This window comes from Dunckerocampus dactyliophorus, chromosome 13, assembly GCF_027744805.1.
Source record: "Dunckerocampus dactyliophorus isolate RoL2022-P2 chromosome 13, RoL_Ddac_1.1, whole genome shotgun sequence".
In the NCBI taxonomy this organism is placed as follows: Eukaryota; Metazoa; Chordata; class Actinopteri; order Syngnathiformes; family Syngnathidae; genus Dunckerocampus; species Dunckerocampus dactyliophorus.
Window position 1 is genome coordinate 6,184,541 of NC_072831.1, and position 21,597 is coordinate 6,206,137.

At 40.5% G+C, this 21,597-nt stretch overlaps 1 protein-coding gene across 2 annotated transcripts; it reads right to left on the bottom strand.

The window, feature by feature from the left end:
- Positions 1-1,306: 1,306 nt before the first annotated feature.
- vrk1 (VRK serine/threonine kinase 1) lies at positions 1,307-21,388 on the bottom strand. Of its 2 annotated transcripts, none has more exons than XM_054796026.1 (13): positions 21,276-21,388; positions 18,860-19,019; positions 17,888-17,943; positions 14,141-14,210; positions 13,467-13,554; positions 11,526-11,634; positions 9,656-9,748; positions 7,163-7,295; positions 6,732-6,852; positions 6,555-6,613; positions 3,370-3,530; positions 1,954-2,038; positions 1,307-1,685 (listed from the first exon to the last, which is right to left on the bottom strand). In XM_054796026.1, exons 2-13 carry the CDS (start codon positions 18,999-19,001, stop codon positions 1,531-1,533), a joined length of 1,272 nt encoding a protein of 423 aa, XP_054652001.1. In that variant the 5' UTR covers positions 19,002-19,019; positions 21,276-21,388; the 3' UTR covers positions 1,307-1,530. The 2 variants fall into 2 exon arrangements, with proteins under 2 accessions (XP_054652001.1, XP_054652000.1); XM_054796025.1 differs by having other exon boundaries at positions 1,954-2,041.
- Positions 21,389-21,597: the final 209 nt, after the last annotated feature.

Here is a 21,597-nt window from a genome sequence, read left to right on the forward strand (position 1 = left end):
CAGCATGCGATGGATGCTTAATCGGTGCGTAAAATGTTAATTTCTTGCCTTTTGCGTGTTGTTATGTGGCCATTAACTGATTTTACAGGTGATCGAGGCTATGCCCTGGCACCTTGGCGCATGACACCATTGAATAATCCGTAGATTCCACAAGAACATGTACAACCTAAAGAACACACACGTACACGCTCCTGCGTGGAGCGCACCATCGGTATACTCAAGGGACGCTGGATGTGTTTGGACACTGCAGGTGGAAGACTGCTCTACAAACCAGAAAAGGTACAGTAGGTTTTGTAGTATTTAATATCAGGTTTTAGTTTATTTATGCTTTGGAATGGCAAAAAAATAAGAGGCAAACATGCTGATTCTTTGTGAAAGCTCTCATTAATCCAGGAATTATGCAAATATGTTTTATTTGGTCAACTGGATAAATAATTGATTCTCTGTTGTTGCAGGTGTGCAGGATCATACTGTAAAGGCCTGCTGCGTCTTGCATAACATCGCAATGAAACGTGGTGTGCCTATTGCGCACGAGCACCCCCAGATAAGGACATGCGCCCCCAGCCACGTCTTGAGCCAGAGCACGGGGCTGCTGTATTAATTAGGCAGCGTCTAATCAAATGTAACCACAGAAAAAATAATCACACACAAACTATGTATTTTGATGTTATTTTTCCATCATGATTGTGTAAATATTTTCTAGAGTTTCCGAAATGGTTTGGTTTCTGATTGATGGCCCACCTCCCGTTTCCTCCAGATCCCTCCGGTGCAGTCTAATCTTTTTAAATCAAACCACTTCTTTTTAACCTCTGCGGTGCCGCGTTTCTCCGTGGAAACGGCATTTATGTTTCCTGCAATGGTGCTCCATGCCGACTCTTTTTGGATGGCCTGATGACCGGTGGATACACGTGAAAATAAGGTGGTCTTGTGTTCGCTCACTCCTTGTAAAAGCACCTCTATTTCTGTAGAATTGAAGTTTTTCTTTCGTTTGTTGTCCAGCTGCTCCTCAGTCTTGCCCTTACGCGTTGCCATCTCCGCCTCCAGCTGCCTGCTGCGCACGGCACATTTTTTACCTTATATAGGAAATAATAGGCGGTGACCTATGCAAATTAGGCATTACATGCACGTGCATCCCTGTTGGCATTCATCAACCTAAGAACACCGGTGCGATTATCCCTACTTAAGAACGTGTCGTGAATGTGCTGCAGTTTCCAACCCGCGCCTTCTTAAGTACACTTCTTAAGAAGACTTTTAAGAAGATGTTTGTGAATGAGGCCCATTGTTAGGAGCAAAAACAAGTCATTCAGAAGAAAAAAGCAACTGCCATCAAAGCAGGATTTCTTTATTCCAATTCCAGAAGCCCTGTGCTTAAGAACTATAATATTCATGAAAACTATTTTAATGTCATCTGTAGCTCTTAAAATGCAACCACACCAAACAAAATCAAGTGTAGCATGTTTGTATAAAGCAAGACAAGAATGAGCTGGAGACCGAGTGTGTGCATGGTGGGTTCAAGGAAACGTGGCAGAGTTAAGAGGACATTTTCTTAGGTCTGCCTCTACGCTTTTTAACGACTTCGGGAGGGCTCTCCATGTTCTCTCGGAGTCTGGTTTCGGAGTCATCCTCTAACTCCTTAACCTTTCTGGATCTTTGTGACCTTTTAGGAGTCTTGACACCACTCACTTCTGCATAACAAAACAAAAACACAAATAGAGGTTGCTGTACCGTTAAAAACACAATAATGAGCAGCCAATACAATACAAGCAATAACTGTAGCAAACAAGCCTTTTTTCAGCACTATTTATTTTGGCTGGGATCCCTACTCTTTCAGCTTACAATGAGGTCTAATGAGGGCGTGGACAAAGACCAAACAAGCAGAAAACAAAGGAACTCAGTGACAACACACACCACACACACACACACACCTGTAACATTTAACAAAGTACACTGTACCTTTGTTCTGAGAGACTTTTTTCTTTTTGGTTGGACCGTCATCAGGTTCATCACTCTTCCCTGCGACTTTCTTTCTCTTCATCACCTTCTGGAAGAAGACATTTCAGTAGTAAAACCTTGTGAGTGCAACTGAGTCCCTTAAAAGTGAGAGCGTCAACTAAATTTGGCCAAATGCCAGAAATGTGTTCTCAGTATTACGGCTGCAACTATCGATTAACCGATTAATTGGTCGATTACTTTTTCGATTAATCGGATTAAAAAAAAAAAGTTTTTAATTTCCGCCTCATAGCAGCAATCTCTTTAAGAATGCATGAATTGACTTTTTCCCCTCCCCAACACCGAAATTGAAGTAGAGAAGTGTAAATAATCTACTGTAAATCAACGAGTCATTTGCACAGACCGATACATGTGCATCGTCAATAAATAAATTTGAAATAATAAATAAATAAAGTTGAGGGGCAGGCTTTGCGTTTGGCATTGGCTGGTCTGCTCTGGGAGGAGGGGCGGTGCCTTGTTTGATGGTCCAGTTGTAGCAAGATGATATGGCCTGCGCTGGACAGGCACAGCCATCGCTATTTGTAGTTTCACTGTTCTACCACTAGGTTTTGTGTGTACGCATGGTGAGAGTTGTGCATAAATGCAAGCATTTTCCTGCGCACACGTACAAGTGGATAAAGCCCATACTTTGCGTGGGAATGTTCTTACGCACGCTCCACACACACATCTCTGCGGTGGTTTGCGTCGCAAGATATCAGAAAGAGGCAAAACTGTCGATTGCTCTTTTCCAAACTCAAAGCTGATGTGTTGCAGCTATGCTGTTTTGCCTGAAACACAAAGATAGCAGCAGACCTACTAAGGAAACTAAAAAATAGTCACATTTGAGAGGCTGAAATCAAGATATTTACCGTACGTTTTTAAATGAAACGATTAATCGATTACCACAATTGTTGGCGATTAATTGGATAATCGATTAATCATAGATTAAACGTTAAAGCTCTGCTAGGTATACACAATGTGGTCCCCATGCTATCGTAAAATATATATAGTATAAAGATTTTGGTTTAGTTTTACAGATCCAGCACTGCACCACCCATCAGTAATCAGGGGTTTAATGAATTTTTATATACATTGTGTACACACAAAAGGAACTGAAGTAGTGTACATCACTTTTTACACATAATGAGATCCAAAACACTGTCGTTACAAACCCCCTCATAGCCCGAGTGTATTCTTTATTATTTGACCATCTATTTATTTATTTACACATAGATTGTTATTGTTTGGTTCCATGGTGTCAATGCCTGATCTTGGCGCGTGTGAAGTTGTTTATTCATATTTTGGCACATGCAGGAGCTTGGAAATGTATACTTTGCCTTGTAGTGTAAATACAGCCTTTATGTTTCTCTGTGCGCTCACTTTTGCTGGCAATGGCGCTCCAGCGGCGAAGTCAAGCATGCCATCATCACAAGCTTGGATGGTTGTCAGTCCAGCCTGGAGAATGGAGCGTAGCTTATCGTATCTAGGTGTTTCCTGGTAGCCTAGAGATGTCACTTCCTCCATGAACCTCTGTATCTCATCTACAACAGAGAGCAATATATAATACTGCATAAAGTAGAATAGATTGTTACTTTCATGACGCGTTCAATATTGTCAATCAAAAAATTACAAGTCGCAATTGTCCCCGAACCTGTAAGTGCACAATTCCTGGAGTCAAAGTTCTAAGTAAAGATGACCAGACCACTGTCCCCATCCAGCACCTGCACTTACTTTCTCTTTACAACAATAGACTGGCCCAAAAAGCCCGATTAATGTCCTGTTCCATCTTACCCCCATTTGTATACTGTTGTCTTGTTCCCAAATGGGGCTAAGAACACAGTAAGGTACTTGGTCCAGACCAAAATTACAAAAAGGTGCTTGGTTTGCAGTTGAGTGTGGCTCGGTTAACATTCACACTTGTGTTTTTGTCAGTAGATCAACACAACACAATTAAGCATATGCACAAAGTCATGCCTCAATTGGACCCCGCATGTGACGTGTTCATGGTCCAACGGAAGTCACGCATCCAAAACAGTTTGCAGTCTTCTGGGTTAATTACGTTCGTAGAAATTTTTGTAGGTGGAAATTATACCAGATGAGATTCAACAAAATGAACACGAAGCCAATACGCCTTCACAAGGCACATTAACTCAGTGGACGGTTCACACATAAGAATGTCAAAGACAATAATAACTTGGCTTTTTTGGACAGTGTTGGAGACAACAGGGGCCCCCATATTGAGGTTTACAAAAAACTAGGGATGCCCCGATCCAATCTTCAGGATCGGGATCGGCTGCCGAGCCGCTGTATTTTGAAGATCGGATAATATCAGCTTCCGCCACGAGATCGGCCGATCCGGTTTGAAACTCTGGGCCACACACCCACATCCTAGGTGCGGTAATGCACCTCAAAGCTGGTTGCCACTTGACTCCCGCCACCCTCAAGAATAAGAAAATGCAACACCACCATGCAGACATGTCCTCGGTGTGCCGTGGTGAAGTTAGTTTCACGTTGGACGTTGGATATTGGACTCCGTAGCTACAGTGGTAGTTGCCCCTCACTATGCCCGGGTTGCTGTGTCATGGTGTGGGGAGGTCGCACAGAAAGTGCCACTGTAACCGCTGGTTGTATACTAGGGACCTTCAATAAATTACTGCGTTGAAGAGAATTTGTAAAAAAAAAAAAAAAAAAAGTTAGATATTCTAACTCACGCCACAAATTGATCTGTAATCATGTCAAATGATTAGCCCTACCCTAAAAGTATTTTGCACGCCCATTTTTCCAATATTGGATGGACTTTTATAGAATCTTTTATTGGATTAGGAACCTGACTAACAGAGGTGACAAAGGCGAAACAATAATGTCGGTCATGCTGTGTTATAAAAAAGTAAATCTAGCAATACTGGTTGCATTATTTTTAACGCTTTGAAGAGCTGATGTTCCCCCCAGCCCACTGGCCAAAGCAAAAAACCATAAGCGCCTGAGGGATGCCCTCAAAACCCGTGGTTACCCCAGCTGGCTGGCTGTAAAAAAGTGCATCTCATTCTAGAAGGAACAAGAGCAAGGTGGATTAGAAAGGAAACCGTGTGGAATGCACTGATGTTTACATTGACGTCTAACTGCACCTCAAAGAGAAACAGCGCCCTTTTGAAGACAAAAATGTACATACAGGTATTCTGGACAGAGACAACGTATGGCTTGAAAATGGAGTGCAGGAGCGCCATCTGCCTCAAAGTTGAGAAACCATCTCTAAACAGAGGGGGATGTCTGCGACACCATCTCTCCCCACAAACAGTGCTGACCTTTCAAAAGGATGACTCGCGTAAATACGTGGAGCCTCATAATGCAGTCAAGGAAGTAGCACATTTCCTCACAGTGGAAAAGTATTTCCACTGTGAGCAAGTCCAACTAACTGTCCATGAGCTCTGGACTGCAGCTGAATGTCGTTTGTAGTGTCAAAATCTCATCCTCCAAACTAGAAGAGTTCAGATGAAACAGTGTTTTTGATGCGAGTGAAACCACCTCAGCATCTTCCCGAAAAAGGGTAGCACGTGAATGTAGCGAACAACTCGAATAAAGTGTCTGTCAAACGATGCCAATGGTCGATCTGTTCTATGTAGCGTGCACTGTCTTCGCATCTCCAGCTCTCAACGCAAAGTTCTGAAAGCTTTCCCAATCACGCCGCTGGACATTTCAGGAGAGACATTTTTCGTTTGAAGACATTAACTGAACTGATCATATTGATCACAGTTTTGTCTTTTCCCTTGCAGCGCTAGATTAAGGTCATTGAACGTGTTGGTCAGGTCGCTTAAAAATGCCAAGCACAGCAGCAAACTTATCACCATTTAGTTGGTTGTATTCTGCATGTTTAGCTACACGGCAAAACTCTTTAATCTCAGGAGAGAGGGGGGAATTTTTTAGGAATTTTCCTCCACTAAGCCGTCTCGCGTCAGTGTGCAACAACTCAGTGTGGTCTCAACCGGCGCTCTCCAGATGTGCACGGAATAGAAAGAGAAGTCTTTGAATAGATCTGCTAACGCTTGCTGGTGTATTATGCTTTGGTAATTGAAGTCCGGGAACGCATCGGCCTCCATGCACGTAGAAATAAACCCATTCGAGTGGCAAACCATTGCAGGAGCCACGTCCGTGGTGATGGACACCAATGTGCATACTGGGCGCTGAGTTTTCTCGATAAAATTTTGTGGACTGTAGCCCTGTCCACACGGGAACGTTCTTAGGATTTTTTTTTGGCGGGTTGAAAAAAAAAGCTGCATCAACACTCTACATAGTTATTTCTATTTGTGCTGTTTTCTCATACCCATCCATGTAGTACTTACTAACCTAGGCCGCCCCACACTGACTGGGTGGTCGGTTCGAGGTCACTTCTTTACTTCCTTTTGCTAGTGCTTTTTCTTTTGGGTTTTGCTTAGTGTTGTATGAGGAGTGTGGTTCTAAATCTGCTGCTCAAGTGCCTTGAGATAACCTCTGTTGTGAATTGGCACTTGACCTGAATTGATCAAATGTATTGCTATAGAATTTTCTGTAAGCCCCTTTTCATGTCTTACCTGGTCTGTCTTGAGATGGGAAACATTTGGCCATAAACTCAGAGATGCTCTTTTGGCTCCTGGATGTGAGACCAAAAATTGCGTGTTTTACAATATCATTGAATTAATTCACAACATTTTTAAAGTTCGAAGGCAGTAGATGTTCATTATCATTGTGTGCGTTGGCAATACACTTACCGGATTTTATAGTCTCTGACATAAAGTGGGTCTTGAAGCTTGTCTTCCCAGGGAAGGGAACCACACAGCCACTGAACCATGCAGTAGCAAAGAATCTCCAGATCACCCCGCCTTGAAGCAGCTGGGAGATACAAAATCACACACACACACATCTCATTAAATTACAATAAATATTGTTCAAACTTATTAGATTTCAGGAGTTCAATTAAGACAAAGCCCAATTAAAGGCTCAGGAAGTTTTTGTAGTACATTTTTTGATTACAGCATGAAATAGCAGTTCACAATAGCCTCTTTTTTAAATGTGCAGATTTTGCCACTGCATTGACGCCATATTTATGGCAGTCTTTGGAGCAAATAGAATACATATAAACCTTTATATAAGTACAAATCTTAAAATCAGGTGAAAAAAAAACAACTTTTGTAGTACCTACCTACTCCTTTGTGGGCATCAATGCTTGTGAACTCGATAGTGCCATCATGACACTTCTTAGGATCCTCTTTGTAGTCTTTATGAGAACCTTCAGGTGCGTACCTATATGCCAGCCCATAATCTGCTAGGTAAACCTACAATTCACACATGCAGTGATTCAGAAAAGCACACACACCGAGGAAATAAAAAGGGCACACGGCCCTGTTGAAATGCCAGACCATTGTGATGTGAAAAAAAATAGATTAGGATGAATCATTTCAGATCTTTTTCCACCTTCAATTGAATGTTACCAATTCAACTGAAAATCAAAACAAAAAAATGGTTGTATAAAAATTGCACACACTTTAAACAAATGGTTTTCAAATACCAAAATACGTCAGTGTACTTCAATATAGTACAGTGTACATTGTATACAGATTTAACAGCATAGTGCCGTCCCAAATCAATTACAGTAGACGCCCCTACAACGTAAATAATCCGTTCCGAGGGCGTTTATGTTATAGGGTTTTTATGTTATACGAAGCGTAAAATACATGTAAATAGCCTAATCCGTTCCGAGATCTTCCCAAACTCACCACCTTTGGCCCTTCAAAATATGGTGTGAAAATATAAGAAAACGTTAGCATAGACATAGTAGAGTAACAGTCCAATATAAAATAAGGTAATAAATAAGATTACTGTAAATGAATAAAACTGAAAAACAACAACAATCAACTAGTTTAACCCTCATGCCAATTTCATGGCAATTTCATGGCATGAGGGTTAAGGGCGACTACGATGAGGAAGGGAGAAGCCTGTCTCTCACACAAACTCACGGACGCGCTGGATAAGTCAGCCAATGAGATGAGAGCGTAGGCGGTGCCCCGATAATCAGCCAATGAGATCGTGAAGCGTCAGAAGGCGTCACCAAGTGTACTCTGTTAGTCATTGAAAATGTTTCCCCTCTCTGTCGTTACGTTATATGGAATGTCTTACGTAATACGATGCAAAAACTTGACATGAATACTTTACGTTCAGTTGAATTTACGTAAAAGGAGGTTTACGTTATGCGAGGTCCTACTGTACTTTCATTGGCCACTGGAAATTGAAAAATTACCCGCTTCATCTCCTTCCCCTCCCCTTTTTTCTCCTCTTTTGACGGAGCATGAAAGAATCAAATTTTTTCCAGTTTGAGGTTCAGTAACCCACAATGAAAAATACAACTAAGGAAATTTTACAACAGCAGAACTTTATTTGGATTAATCGGTCACTTTAAATGACGGTATGCATGTACTGACTAACATTTAAATGTGATTAGTCGTCTTAGTTCTTCAGTCACATCTGTGACAGGTCAAAATGTGTTTATATCGCTTATTTCATTTTCTACAGCGGAATCCCACATACAAAATGTGTGCATCTGTGACTCGCAGTAACTCTGATCCGTCTGATTGCTCTTGTGTCCGCCCACATACCTGGGCAAGTCGCTGTGTTTTTCCTCATCAAACACCACAGCATCTTATCATTTCCCCTCATTGCAGGGGACACATCAAAGTTGTTCACACTTATACGCGCTATACTTCAAAGCATAAAACAGGCTTTATACTGTAGATGTCACTCTTAGAGCAGGCTTAAGCCATTAAAACGGCCACAAGGTGGCAGAAGTGCATTTGATAAGAACTCTGCATGGCTCATTTGCATGTAATAATACACTCGACAGCAAGGAGGCTGTGGAAGAGCATGGAGGAATGTAGCACAAGGTTACGCATTGTAGGGAAATTTTAACGCATGCTTATGCGCGCACGAGTGCGCACACATGCACACACAGTTTAGTTCCAAATGTGAACATTTTAAATAGTTCATTGTGTTATATTTATAAATAAATTATTTTTATGTAAAACAACCCTTCTTTTGTGTTGTTCATGTTGTGGTACAGTTGTTATTACTATATTGATATTTGAGCTTTCACAAAAGCAAAACATTTGTGTCAAAGTGGAGGTTATGCTTTAAATGTATCTTTCACAAAAAGCTGTTTTTCTCCCTTGTCTTGTTGGGAACAGATATTTTCCTGAAACTTACCTATGTTCTACTGTTGATTGCTAAAGTCCGGAAAAAAAGATAGAAACCAACTTTTTTTTCCCTGATAAAGACGGGAGTCTACTCTTTCATTTGGTAGTTTCCATGATTATACAGCCATAGAACACAATATTCTGTGTTCCTTGAAAAATCAGTCAAAATTGTCTAAAATGGCCGGTACTGAAGGGGTTGTCTGTTGAAAAATGGCTGGGATTGAATGAGTTAAGAACAGACTTCAAATAAGTTGTGCAGGTTATACAGATCCGATTAAAAGTGGACAAAGTTCTGAAATGATTAATGTTGGGCCAATTTTTTTTACATCACCAAGTCATGTGACGTTAACAGGGGGATGCAGCATTTTCATATCAATGCAGTGTTGCAAAATTCAAGTAGGAAATATACTGTATATTTTTTTGGACATGATGCTGCCACTGCTACTGACCTGGTTGGGATCGCTGTAGCCCAACATTAGGTTGGATGCTTTTATGTCTGCATGCACATACTCATTATTGTGGATGTACTCAAGGATATCCAGCTGTATAAACAAAAAAGAAAACAAACAATCACTGTTTTGTGAAAACACATTCCTGAGGCTATGAGTTAATGGCCATTTTGCAGACATTACAGACTCAATACATTACAAAATTGTATGTGCCTCAAACTATTTTTTTTTTTTTTACTGTGAACCGTAAGCTACTATTTTCCTATAATTTTTATTTTTCTTATTATACAGATTGTTGCGCCTTAAGCAAAATCAACTTGCAACTTAGAATGCTTCTTGTTCTATCAGGAGTCACGTCATAAGTTTACACCAGTGAGCCATTCTGTCAGCAGTGATGGCAATAGTTATTCCCTCTACTATTTTTCACACGTGGTCGACACACCTGATGAAAAATTGCAAGAATTTAAATTTTGCACTGTTGGATCTTAAGGAGGTTCTAAGTCAAGCTTTAAAATGAAATAGGAGTGAGACAAACATTTTTGAGTGAGAAATTTATTGCAAACAAGCATTAAACTGAAATAGGCTCTTCATCAGCTGATCCAAAGTTTAAGACCACAGCCTTTAAAAGCCAAAATATTGGCAAAAATGTAGATTCAATGTCATTTTCTGTCAGGTCCTCACACTGTCATGATCTGTTGGTGGCAAAGGCAAAAACGTTTCCCCGGCCTCTCGCAACGTGCCATTGCTGCTGAGGTTGGACGCAGTAAGACAGTCATTTGAAACTCCTGAGGGTCCTGAGGGTTATGGAACATAAAAAAGTAATGTGGTAGATCCAAAAAAAATTTCACTAGCTCTGAGCACCAAACATGGGACATTGAAATGTGGAAGAAAGTTTTATTCTCTGATAAGAAAAAAATACTTTTTACAGTCCTTGTGGCTTTCAACGTTACTGGCATGACAAGGAGATTCCTCCTGAGATGTTTTCCACATGGCACAATGTAGGAGGCACCACCATGGGGTCCATTTTAAAATGCTAATACTGTTTTTTCAATGCTTGCATGGACTGGCCACAATGTACCATCCTGCATGTTCTCCTGATCTAAATCCAATTGCAAACATTTGGGAATGCATGGCAAGGGAAGTTTACAAAAATGGACATCAGTTCCAGACAGTGGATCCCCTCCGTGAAGCCATCTTCCACCTGGAGCAACATTCCCACTAGCCTCCTGGAAACACTGGCATCAAGCATGCCCAAACCAATTTTTGAGGTGATTAACAAGAATAGCACAACTATCATTACTGAGTCCTTTTTTGAAAAATCTATTTCTATTTTAGGGGGGTTTTGGTTTTTTTTTAGCTGTGGTCTTAAACTTCTGATCAGCTGATGAACAGTTTCAGTTTAATGGTTGTTTGCCATAAATTGCTTAGTCAAACATTTTTTGTCTCGCTCCCATTTCTTCTTGTTGCATTATAAACCTCTAGTTGGAACCTCTTTAGGACCCTACAGTGCAGTCCTTTTCCAAATACATGATCTATGTTCAGCACACAAAATGTAGTATCGAGTATTAAACAGTCACTATTGCATTTGGATAAATTAAGCGTGTAAAATTGTATGTTATCACATTAGCAACGGGGACTGGTGGCAGTAGCTTAACTGACTAAAACAAAACACTGGTACATTCAATGTCACTGAGGACAAAAGTGATGTAAGCTTGTAAATGATATTCTATGAAGGGTGTGGATTTTTTTTGTGCCTGGTTGTCTTGTTTTCCATAGTTAACAACACAAACAAATCCTTAGGTGTGTCAGGTTAATACATTCATGTTTACAAGTGGAGCTCAGCAGAAAAATGAAATTCAAAGAAACCCACCAGTCGCAGACCAATTTGCAGAGTCAGTTTTCTGGGGAACCTCTTTCCACTTTCCTCGAACTTCCGCTGAAGATCGGTCCCAAGCCTGTCAATCACCATAAACCTGTACCTGAAAAGGCAGAGTCAGCATTAATGCATGTGTTTTGCAGGTCCACTGGAAAGTTTTCATTTACAAAAAAAAGTGTGAACACTGTGTACACTTCAGTTTAAAGCATGTCACAAAAGTGAGTACTCCCCTCGCATTTCTGCAAATATTTTGTTATAGCGTTTCATGGGACAACAGTAAAGAAACAACACTTTGACACAATGTAAATTGGACAGTGTGAAGCTTGCATAACAGTGTAGAGTTATCCATGCATCCATACATTTTCTTCCTCTTGTCCGAATCCAGCAGTCGCAGTAGGGAAGAACCAAGACGTTCCCAGGCCAGCTGTGAAGCATAATCCCTCCAGCGTGTCCTAGGCCTGCCCCGGGCCTTCTCCCGGCTGGGCATGCCCAGAACACCTCACCAGAGAGGCGTCCCGGGAGGCATCCAGACTAGATGCCCGAGCCACCTCAACTGGCTCCTCTCAACTTGAATGAGCAGCCGCTCTACTCTGAGCTCCTCCCGGATGACCAAGCTCCTCACCCTCTCTCTTTAGGGTGAGTCCAGCCACTCTACTCAATAAGGTTTAAGTCTGTAGACATGCTCGGCCAGTCAATTACCTTCACCCTAAGTTGTCTTAGATGTGTGTTTGAGGTCGCTATCATGGTCATACTGCGCTGCACTGTACTGCAAAGTGAGGGGCTCATGCTCTGCTGCAGTGTGTCGTGTTGGCGTTAACGTTTCCTTCAATTAACTGAAGCTCCCCAGTGCCAACAACACTCATGCAGCCCGAGCATGGAAGGTGCCTTTATATGAAACTTGTAATGCAAGCTCAAAGATGACCACACTTGAACCACACCAGGCCTCCTCCTCCTAATTGTTACTGTCCACGCACACACGCACGAACGAATGCGGGCTATATTAAAGTATTGTAAGACGTAAGTGTAAGAAGGTATTTTGTTGAGAATGATAATGTAATTGTTAATAAAACTGAGGTGGCTGAAAATGTATTTTTTGTTAATGTGGGACCCAATCTGGCAGAGAAAATCTCTGATCCAGGGACAGTTGTAAATAACAGGGATGGATAGAATTCTCAATTCAATTTTTCTCAGTGCAGTAGAAGAGAAGGAAATAATGGACAATGTTAAAAATTGTAAAAACAAAACAAAACAAAAATCAATCGAGTATAACAATATTAATGCAACATTGAAAGAGGTCATTGAAGTAATTTCAAAACCACTAAATTACATGTTCAGCTTATTTCAAACCCGTTCATTTCCTAACAAAATGAAAACAGCCAAAGTCATTCCACTTTACAAAAGTGGGAATAAACATCATTTCACTAACTAATGTATAGACCAGGGGTGCCCATTACGTCGATCGCGACCTACCAGTCGATCGTGTAAACGTCACTTTGTAGATGTACTGTATGTATATGACCTCTTGGAGCCTTGAAATGTGGCAACAGCCATACTGACCATACTGGTTGATGCATTGCTGGGTGTCATTCTGGTCTCATGACATTGAGATGTGTGTTGCATGATTAAGAAAACAGTGAATGGCAGTTTGAAATGAACCACCAGGTTTACTGGCCTATGCATGGATTACATGTCTTTGCTGCTCCGCTCCTTGTTTGAGGATGTCGGTTTGTGTGGGAGGTGCTGAGGAATTTGGAGTTGGATGTGTGCATTCGGGGGTTGGGGAGGGGAGGTCGGGTTTCGGTGTGCGGAGGTCGTGGTGTGCTTTGGCTTCATACTGGGGTTTCGCACGGGGGCCTGATGTCCCTAGCGCTTTGTGAATCATATATAACGTGTATACTCGTGTAACTTAAGTGTTGGTCCAATTCTATGTCTTACCTTTTTCCTCCTCTGTCGTGATGACCTGAGCCCCAGTATCTGGGAACTCCTAAATACTTCAATCTATGGCACTTCATCCAGCTCTTAACTGCAAAAGACAAAAGAAAAATGTCAGCATTCGAACAAAAGTAAGCTTCTTTATGGCAATCTCAAGTGAAAACACCAATCTGTAAAATTAATTAATAAGCATGGATGGAGACATCCACCGGGTAAACTCAGCTCAACTTCCCCACATTACCTTCGTGATCACCGTAACGGGCACCACTGATATAGCATTTACAGGTACGCTGTCTTCACGTAAAAAAAACAAAAAACAAAACCTAATTTTAAAAGGTGTGGCAGCTTATATTTTTGCTGTGGCGGCGCGCCACGATCAATTGCATGTAGCGGAAACCCTGTTTCATTATTTGGGTGATGTTTGGCGGGCCAAATGAAAGGCTCTGGCGGGCCAAATGTGGCCCATGGGCCGCCTATTGAAGCCCCCTGTCCTAGTGTGAGTATGCCGTAAATGACTTCCCATCTTTCCATATTCTATATCAATGTGGCCCTTTTCCCCATTAATAAATGGCAGAAGGAAAGATTCCCTTCATTCATACATCATGTCCACTACCATGTGACACGTTGGTTACCCCTGCTGTATGTATAACCAATGTATAATATTTGTGCTGGCTCACTTGGGTCAGGTTTAGCTGCTCTTATGTAGAACCGGAGCTCACAGAAAAGTGGTCCACTGTCGTATGGCTCCTATGGAAAAAACAAAAACAAACAAAAAAATGCTAATTAAATTTGTTTCAGAAACCTAAGGGCTGGGGTTGGACTACTCCCTTCATTCACTATTATTTTAATTTTGAATATAATGTCAATGCAAGGCCCTAATGAACAAATAAATATTTAAGTACAGTCAAACTTGTCTATAGCGGCCACTAGAGGGAGTCTGCAAAAGTGGCCGCTATAGACAGGTGGCCTCTATAGACAAGTTGGCGTCCAGTTTGAATGTTGACCAGTAGAGGAAAAAAAAAGAAAAAAAAAAAAGGGGGACAAAAAATAGTAATAATAATGTTGACCAGTAAAGGGCACTGCTGACTGCGGATAAAAGTTGTACAGCACTACTAGGCTTGTTATTATCATGGTTCATGGTTTTAATTCATCCTGAACATGCATGAGTCAAACAGTAGCACATCACATAGTACAATTCACAATTTTGCATGTCCAAAAAGGAGTAGGAAGAAGCAAAGCTTATTTAATCCTACCCCTCATCAGTTTCACATCAGTTGCAATACATTTATTCACCTCTTGTTCTTCCAAGTGTACTTTGTAGTCTACATGACAATGTAGTGCAATCATAGCCAAGGTTTTTACTTACTAAAAGGAAGCTAGAGGCTTAATAATAACTGATAGAATATATCCACGACCCACAGAACAAAGCTGTGCTAGTAATGTCTTACGCTTGTTTTTAATATTTTACTTTTTATACGGCAGAGTGTCATTACAGCTTTAGTTCATCAGGAAGTGACGGGAAGTGACGGTGGGCGTCCCGAGCAGGAGAGCTAGGCTCAGTGCTAGCTGTGAGTTTGGAGAGATTTGGGAAGTGTGTTTATGTTGGCGTGGATGTAAAGTCCTGCAGTGTTCTCCGCTGTTAATAAAGCCGTTAATAAATCGGCGACGTGAGTCTCTCCTTCCCCACAACAAGCGGCATTACAGTCTTGACCAGTGCACACCAGGAAATAAACGGTGTCATTTCTTACAGGCATTGGCTGGACAGCTATGTAGTGGGGCTTGTTTAACCTTTGCCTTGTGGGCAAGCAGGAAGGAGAGACGATGCTGAGAGATGTGTGTGTGTTCTGAGCTGCTGTCTGGTGGCCGCGTTCAATAAATAAAGTTGGCAGAAGAAACAGGAGAAGTTTCCTTCTTTGCTTCGGAGCTGAATAACACTGACAAGTTAACAGACTAGTAGCGAACGGAAAAGAAGACGGCTTTTTTTGTGTCGAATACAGAAGATGAGGACTTTGATGGATTTGTGGATGAGGATTGATGAAAAATAACGTGAGTACATTCTAAAATACTTCAATTAAGTACAACCGAACTCAGTTTTGCTCCCGCTGCCGCATGCACGCTAGCGTATGTTTTTTTTTTGTTGTAGCGTCGCTGGGAGCACGTCCTGTTCTCAGTCTACTTTGCGGTAATGTTTTGGTGCAAATGCTCTTAAAGTTACATGTTTGACCAGGAAATAGCAAGCTCAACTGAAAGTTTGTGTGGATCTTGTGAATGATTGTGACTGAGCTAGGACTCAGTAATTAAAGTCTACACACGACGGCTTCATTGATTGAAAAACAAAACTTTTTCGTGCATGAAGCTTCTACTTGAGTTGGTAATTTGGCCGCTGTATGCAGTCAGATATTGACCAAGGGAGACAAAATGGGTGGCCGCTGGCCACGTTGGACAGGTGACTGCTATACACAGGGTCTATAACATGTAAATTTGCTGCGGGGGATTTTTCAGTGGCTGCTATAGGCAGGTGGCCGTTCTATAAAGGTGGCCGCTATGACAGGTTTGACTGTATATACTATATTTGCCTCAGCAAATTGCTAATATATTAATATATATATTAATATATATATTAATATTAATATATTAATAAAGAATCGTTAAATAATACATGAAAACAAGCAATTTATTCTAGTCAAAGATCCTCTATTTGACAAGAGTGCACTGCTCTTTTTAAGGATGTGCTGCAAAAACTCTGGTCAAAGATCCTCTATATGACAGGAGTGCTACCTAACAGTTTGCTACCTGGTTGCACAATTCAGACTATGGTCAGTAAATTAACATATTTAGTTTCAATCATCACCTCAAAAAAAAAAAAAGATGTTAAAAAAATGATCAAGCGCTAATCATTGCTGCAATGTTTCCTAATGTTTGAAATCACGGAGGAAATTACTAACGCTATAGACCACAGAAAGTGTGCAACCGCAGTATTCATGGATCTTACAAAAGCCTTCGATACAATTAATCCCAATATTTTAACAACAAAATTAGAAAGGTATGTAATCAGAGGATTAGTTTTGAATTGGGTTAAAAGCTACCTAGCAAATTTGTAATATTGGGACCAAAACTGTTAAATTTGTATATCAACGACATTTGCAAAGTGACAAAGGATTTAAAGTTGGTATTATTTGTGGATGATACCACTGCCTTTTGTTCTGGGGAAAGCACACAAGAACTAATTAAAAAGGTCAAGGATGAAATGGTGATATTAAAGACACGGTTTGATAAAAACAGATTATCCTTGAACTTAAGTAAAAGTAAAATAATGCTATTTGGAAATAGCAGAAAGGATACACGTACGACCAAATACAAATAGATGGAGTGGACATTGAAAGAGTTAATGAAAATAAGTTTCTGGGGATCATACTAGATGAAAAAATGAGTTGGAAACTCATATTAAAAATATACAACAAAAGGTGGCAAGAAATACTTCAATATTGAATCAAGCAAAATATGTTCTTGATCAAAAACACTCCACACTCTTTACTGTTCTTTGGTATTACCATATCTAGCTTATTGTGTGGGGATATGTGGTAATAATTTTAAAAGCAATCTTCACTCACTCACTGTACTGCAAAAAAGATCGTTGAGGATAATTCATAATGCCAAGTATAGAGAACATACAAACCCTTTATTTTTAAAATCACAGATATTAAAATTTGCTGATTTAATACATTTTAAACTGCTAAAATAATGCATAATGTTAACAACTTTTTACCCAGAAACGTCATACAGTATTTCCCTATAAGAGAGGAGAAATATGATCTTAGGAAAAAATTAAACTTAAAACACTTATATGTGAGAACAACGCTGAAAACCCACAGCATTTCATTATGCGGAATTACATTATGGATTGGATTGAACAAGGAACTCAAACAATGTACCAAGACGAGCGAATTAAAAACAACAATACAAGCAGTTGATGTTTGCTAAATATACGGCAAAAGAGTCTTGAACTTGCTTTATTATGCTTGTCTTCATCTTATTTATTATATTGATTATTATATTTATTGTTCTGTCATGCTTGTTTATTTATTATAATTTATTTATTATAACACTGATTATTATATGGAATAATATTATATGGAATACAGGAAGTGAGTAATATGTGCTGCTGTGGAACGGATAGGGGGGTAGGATTAAATAAGCTTTGCTTCTTCCTACTCCTTTTGGACATGTGGAACAGTGAAATGATTCATGAGATGTTTTCCATTGTAACCTGCATGCATGTTCAAATAAAATTAAACCAAAGCAATGTTTCTTTACAGCTCTGCCAACAGTTTAGTGGAGTTACAATAAGTCTGTTGGCCACTTTTGGCAGTTGAAGTTGAAAATAGAGAACACTTTAGGCTTAATATACAGTACAAGAGTCTTACCACTTTGATGACAAAGCGAGCATCACGACCAACAGGTTTTGGAGAATCCTCATCAGCTACAGAGAGAGGGGGGAAAAAAAATAATTTCAGTAGTTCATAGGGCAGGAGTGGGCAAACTGTGGCCCGCCAAATGTCTTAATCTGGCCTACCAGGCGTTACCAAATCACTTCTTTTTTTTTTTTTTTTTTTTAAACAACAACAAAACTGTAGCTTGTACAAAACAGCGATCCAAACACAACACAACACGTGACACACAATGTAACCTGCCTACTGCACCAAGTGGGCATACAAATAAACATTGACGCACAACACCCATGCCAAAATTACACCCATATATACTCGCCGCAAGGCATGCTGGGTAGCTTGTGGTACTCTCTCTCCGAACACGTTGCGGCATTTGTCGCATTTTTGCTCGATTGCAAAACATGTTGAGGAGGTCGTCAGGGAGAGACGTTCACACACTCTTGATGTCCAATGTTTTATCATTCATAGTTCATCTTGTTGCTGCCACAGGCATAGCAGGAAATAGCAGTTAAAGTCGCCTGTTACGCTTAACGCTTAGTTGTTTATTACCCACGTAGTAGCAGTAGTTGATTTATGTGATAAGTTAACTTCCTGTGGATGTGTTGTGTTATTCCGTTGCACGGTGAGTAAGTACGACGTTCTGTTTATATATATATATTCTTTTTTTTTTTTTTTTTTTGGTCTCCCTGATGATCTGAAACATGTAAGTGTGACAAAAATTCAAAAAAATAAGAAATCAGGAAAGGGGCATTTCAGACTCAACAAGTGCAATTGCCGACACTATTTGTATGTCAGAACATTTCAATAATCAATAATACTATACTATTTTTATTTTTTTTTAAATAGTGCGACTAAGGGTCAATCTGGAAAAGGGGTAGTATCAGAAAACATTTTGTTTGTCTGCAAGTACAAATAGAATTAAGTGTAATCTCTTTCAGTCTACTTTACCCAAGTATAAGACGCCAAAGCCTCCCTGGCCAACTGGAGCACCAAGCTTCCACAGCTTCTTTCTAGTATCTGTGAGTACTTCCCCTGGCGGAAACTCCTCTGCCAACTTTCTCTTGGCTGGAGCTCTGCCTTTTCCTGCCATCTGAGCTTTAAAGGACACCTGCAAAAAAGAAGTACAAGTCAATGCATGTTAAGTAGTGTTATGTTATTCTGTCTGAGAGAGTTATACTTCCCCGGCTAAACTGTACAGTGTAAACTAGTGGTAGTAAATGTGTGTCGATTATTCCAGAGCAATAGAAAGTACCGTCATTATTGGTCTTTAGAATTCCTACCACTAGTTAGGTGAGTGGAAGAGAACATGAAGACAGCCTAAATGACAGATAAACATGTAATCAATTCAAATGTTTTACTGCTTGATCAAGTCAGCATGGTGCCTTTTTCAAGCTTTTCATTGGCCAGAATGCGTATGACAGCCGCCGAAAGTGTTTTTATGTGAACAGACATTCTCCACTCCACTCCACTCCACTCGTGTGGCTGTACAACGTGTGGGAGAAATGTGCCATTTTTTAAAAATAACAAAAATAAATAAGTGCTGTACCAAATTTTGCATGCACGGCGAGATCTATAAGCAGGCCGCTAAAACCTAAACTATGAGACACCGTTCTATTTTTCAAGGCACATTACTTCATGATAATGAAGCGATACTTTTCGTCTGCATTAACCATAAAACACCCAAAATACACAGTATATGAAACTAGGGATGTCCCGATCCGACTTTCGGGATCGGCTGCCGATCCGCTGTATTTTAAAGATCGGATAAGATCGGCTTCCGCCACGAGATCGGGCCGATCCGGTTGCCGTATAACGTTCGTAACTCTGGGCCACACTCCAACACAGTAGGTGCGGTAGTGCGCCTCAAAGTTGCCACTCGACTCCTGCAACCTGCAAGGAGAAGAAAACGCAACACCACCATGCAGACATGTCCGCAGTGTACCATGGTGAAGTTAGCTTCACATTGGACGTTGGCCAACAATATTGTTTGGCTTTTGTAATAAACCTCTGGGAGTCAGGTCCCTAATTCGATAAAAGAGTTCATCCAATGGAAAAAAATGGGTATGCAAAATACTTTTAGGGTAGGAGTAACCACTTGACATGGTTATGGATCAATTTGTGGTGTGATTTAAAATATAGAACCGTTTTTTTTTTAACAAACTCTCTTCAACGCAATAGTAATTTAGGGATGGTACCTAATATAAACTACCAGCGGTTAGAGCAGCACTTCCCGTGCGAGCTCCCTGCGCAATGGCTACGCTCTGTCATTAAAAAGTAAATTCGGCAACACTTTGGTTGCATTATTTTTAATGCTTTGAAGAGCTAAACGGATCAGTATCGGATCAGAAAGACTATAAAACAAAAACAAACCGTAAGCCAGAAATGTGGATCCGGACATCCCGATACAAAACCTTGGATTTTTCACTTAAATTTGTTATGTCGAAGCATTTGATTAAGGCATATCCAGAAATACAGTGAGAGGAAGAGGTTTGAAAATCACAACGTAATTGTAGCACTTTGTAACATAGTTGCCCCCCTATTTATTTTTTGTGGACTGTTTACCACTGTGGTTCATAATACTGTGTATGCAAGTAACTACCTGTTCTGTTTATGGTCAGCAGGTGGCGAACTGTCACTGCATTACAAATGAAGCAAAGAACCAAAACCACCGAGAAATCCAACCCGTCATATAATGTATACTTTGGGTGTTTTCCAGTTACTGATAATGCCGACAAAAAGTTGAGTTTCATTATCATGAAGCACCGTGCCTTAAAAAAATAGTACACCGCTTGCGGATCTTGGCGTGCATGCAAAACTCGGCACAACCCCTGCTCCCGTCACCGTCAGCCGTTTCGTTCGCGAACGACCCACCACTAAAGTTACGGAAGTACGGGTTATGAGACTCATCCCATCTCTACGGTCATGTTTTTCAAAACCTAACATGCGTGCCAACTGTATCACTTCCCGTTTCTCCAAACCACAGGACACGCAAGCGTTAATATTGCGTCAAAATAGTGTCGTTAAACAGAATTTGCATTAGTAACTGTGACGGTACATTGTTGTTATTATTATGTTTCTGATTATCACAATTTTGAATGTTATACCGCTATGTCCTCAAAAAGCAAACGGTCTGTAAACACGAACATATTATTTTAGCAAATTGTGGTAACACTGGAGTGATTGACGCCATAAGCAGTCCGCTTGTGTATGTTAGCTATCATACTAGCCACACTCCTTTGATATGCAGAATGACATCGGACTTTAAATGACCACGTCATTGTCACCAGATTGCGCACCACCACCAGCCACCAAACTGTCAATGCGACGAACACTGACGTGTAGTCGCACAATCAATACTACATACCGTACATAAATCCAAGCAGTCTTGACTGTGAAGGTGTGGGTAGCAAACTTCCCGCTACGCGGTCTAACAGGATGTGGCGTTGTCGTCTTCTTCTTCGGCTGCCTCTTCTTCTACGGCTTCCTCCTCCTAATTGGTTTGCAAACAACTTTTTGTTGCATTCCCCCCACCAGCTGGTACGGAGTGTGGATCACAATTTTGAATAATTCACTACCTCCCACAAGAAAACACTAAATAAATACAAATTATTATCATTACAGGTTTGTCGTTCTAAGATATTTCAATAATGCTTTATTCAACACATTAACATGTTTGAACCCACATC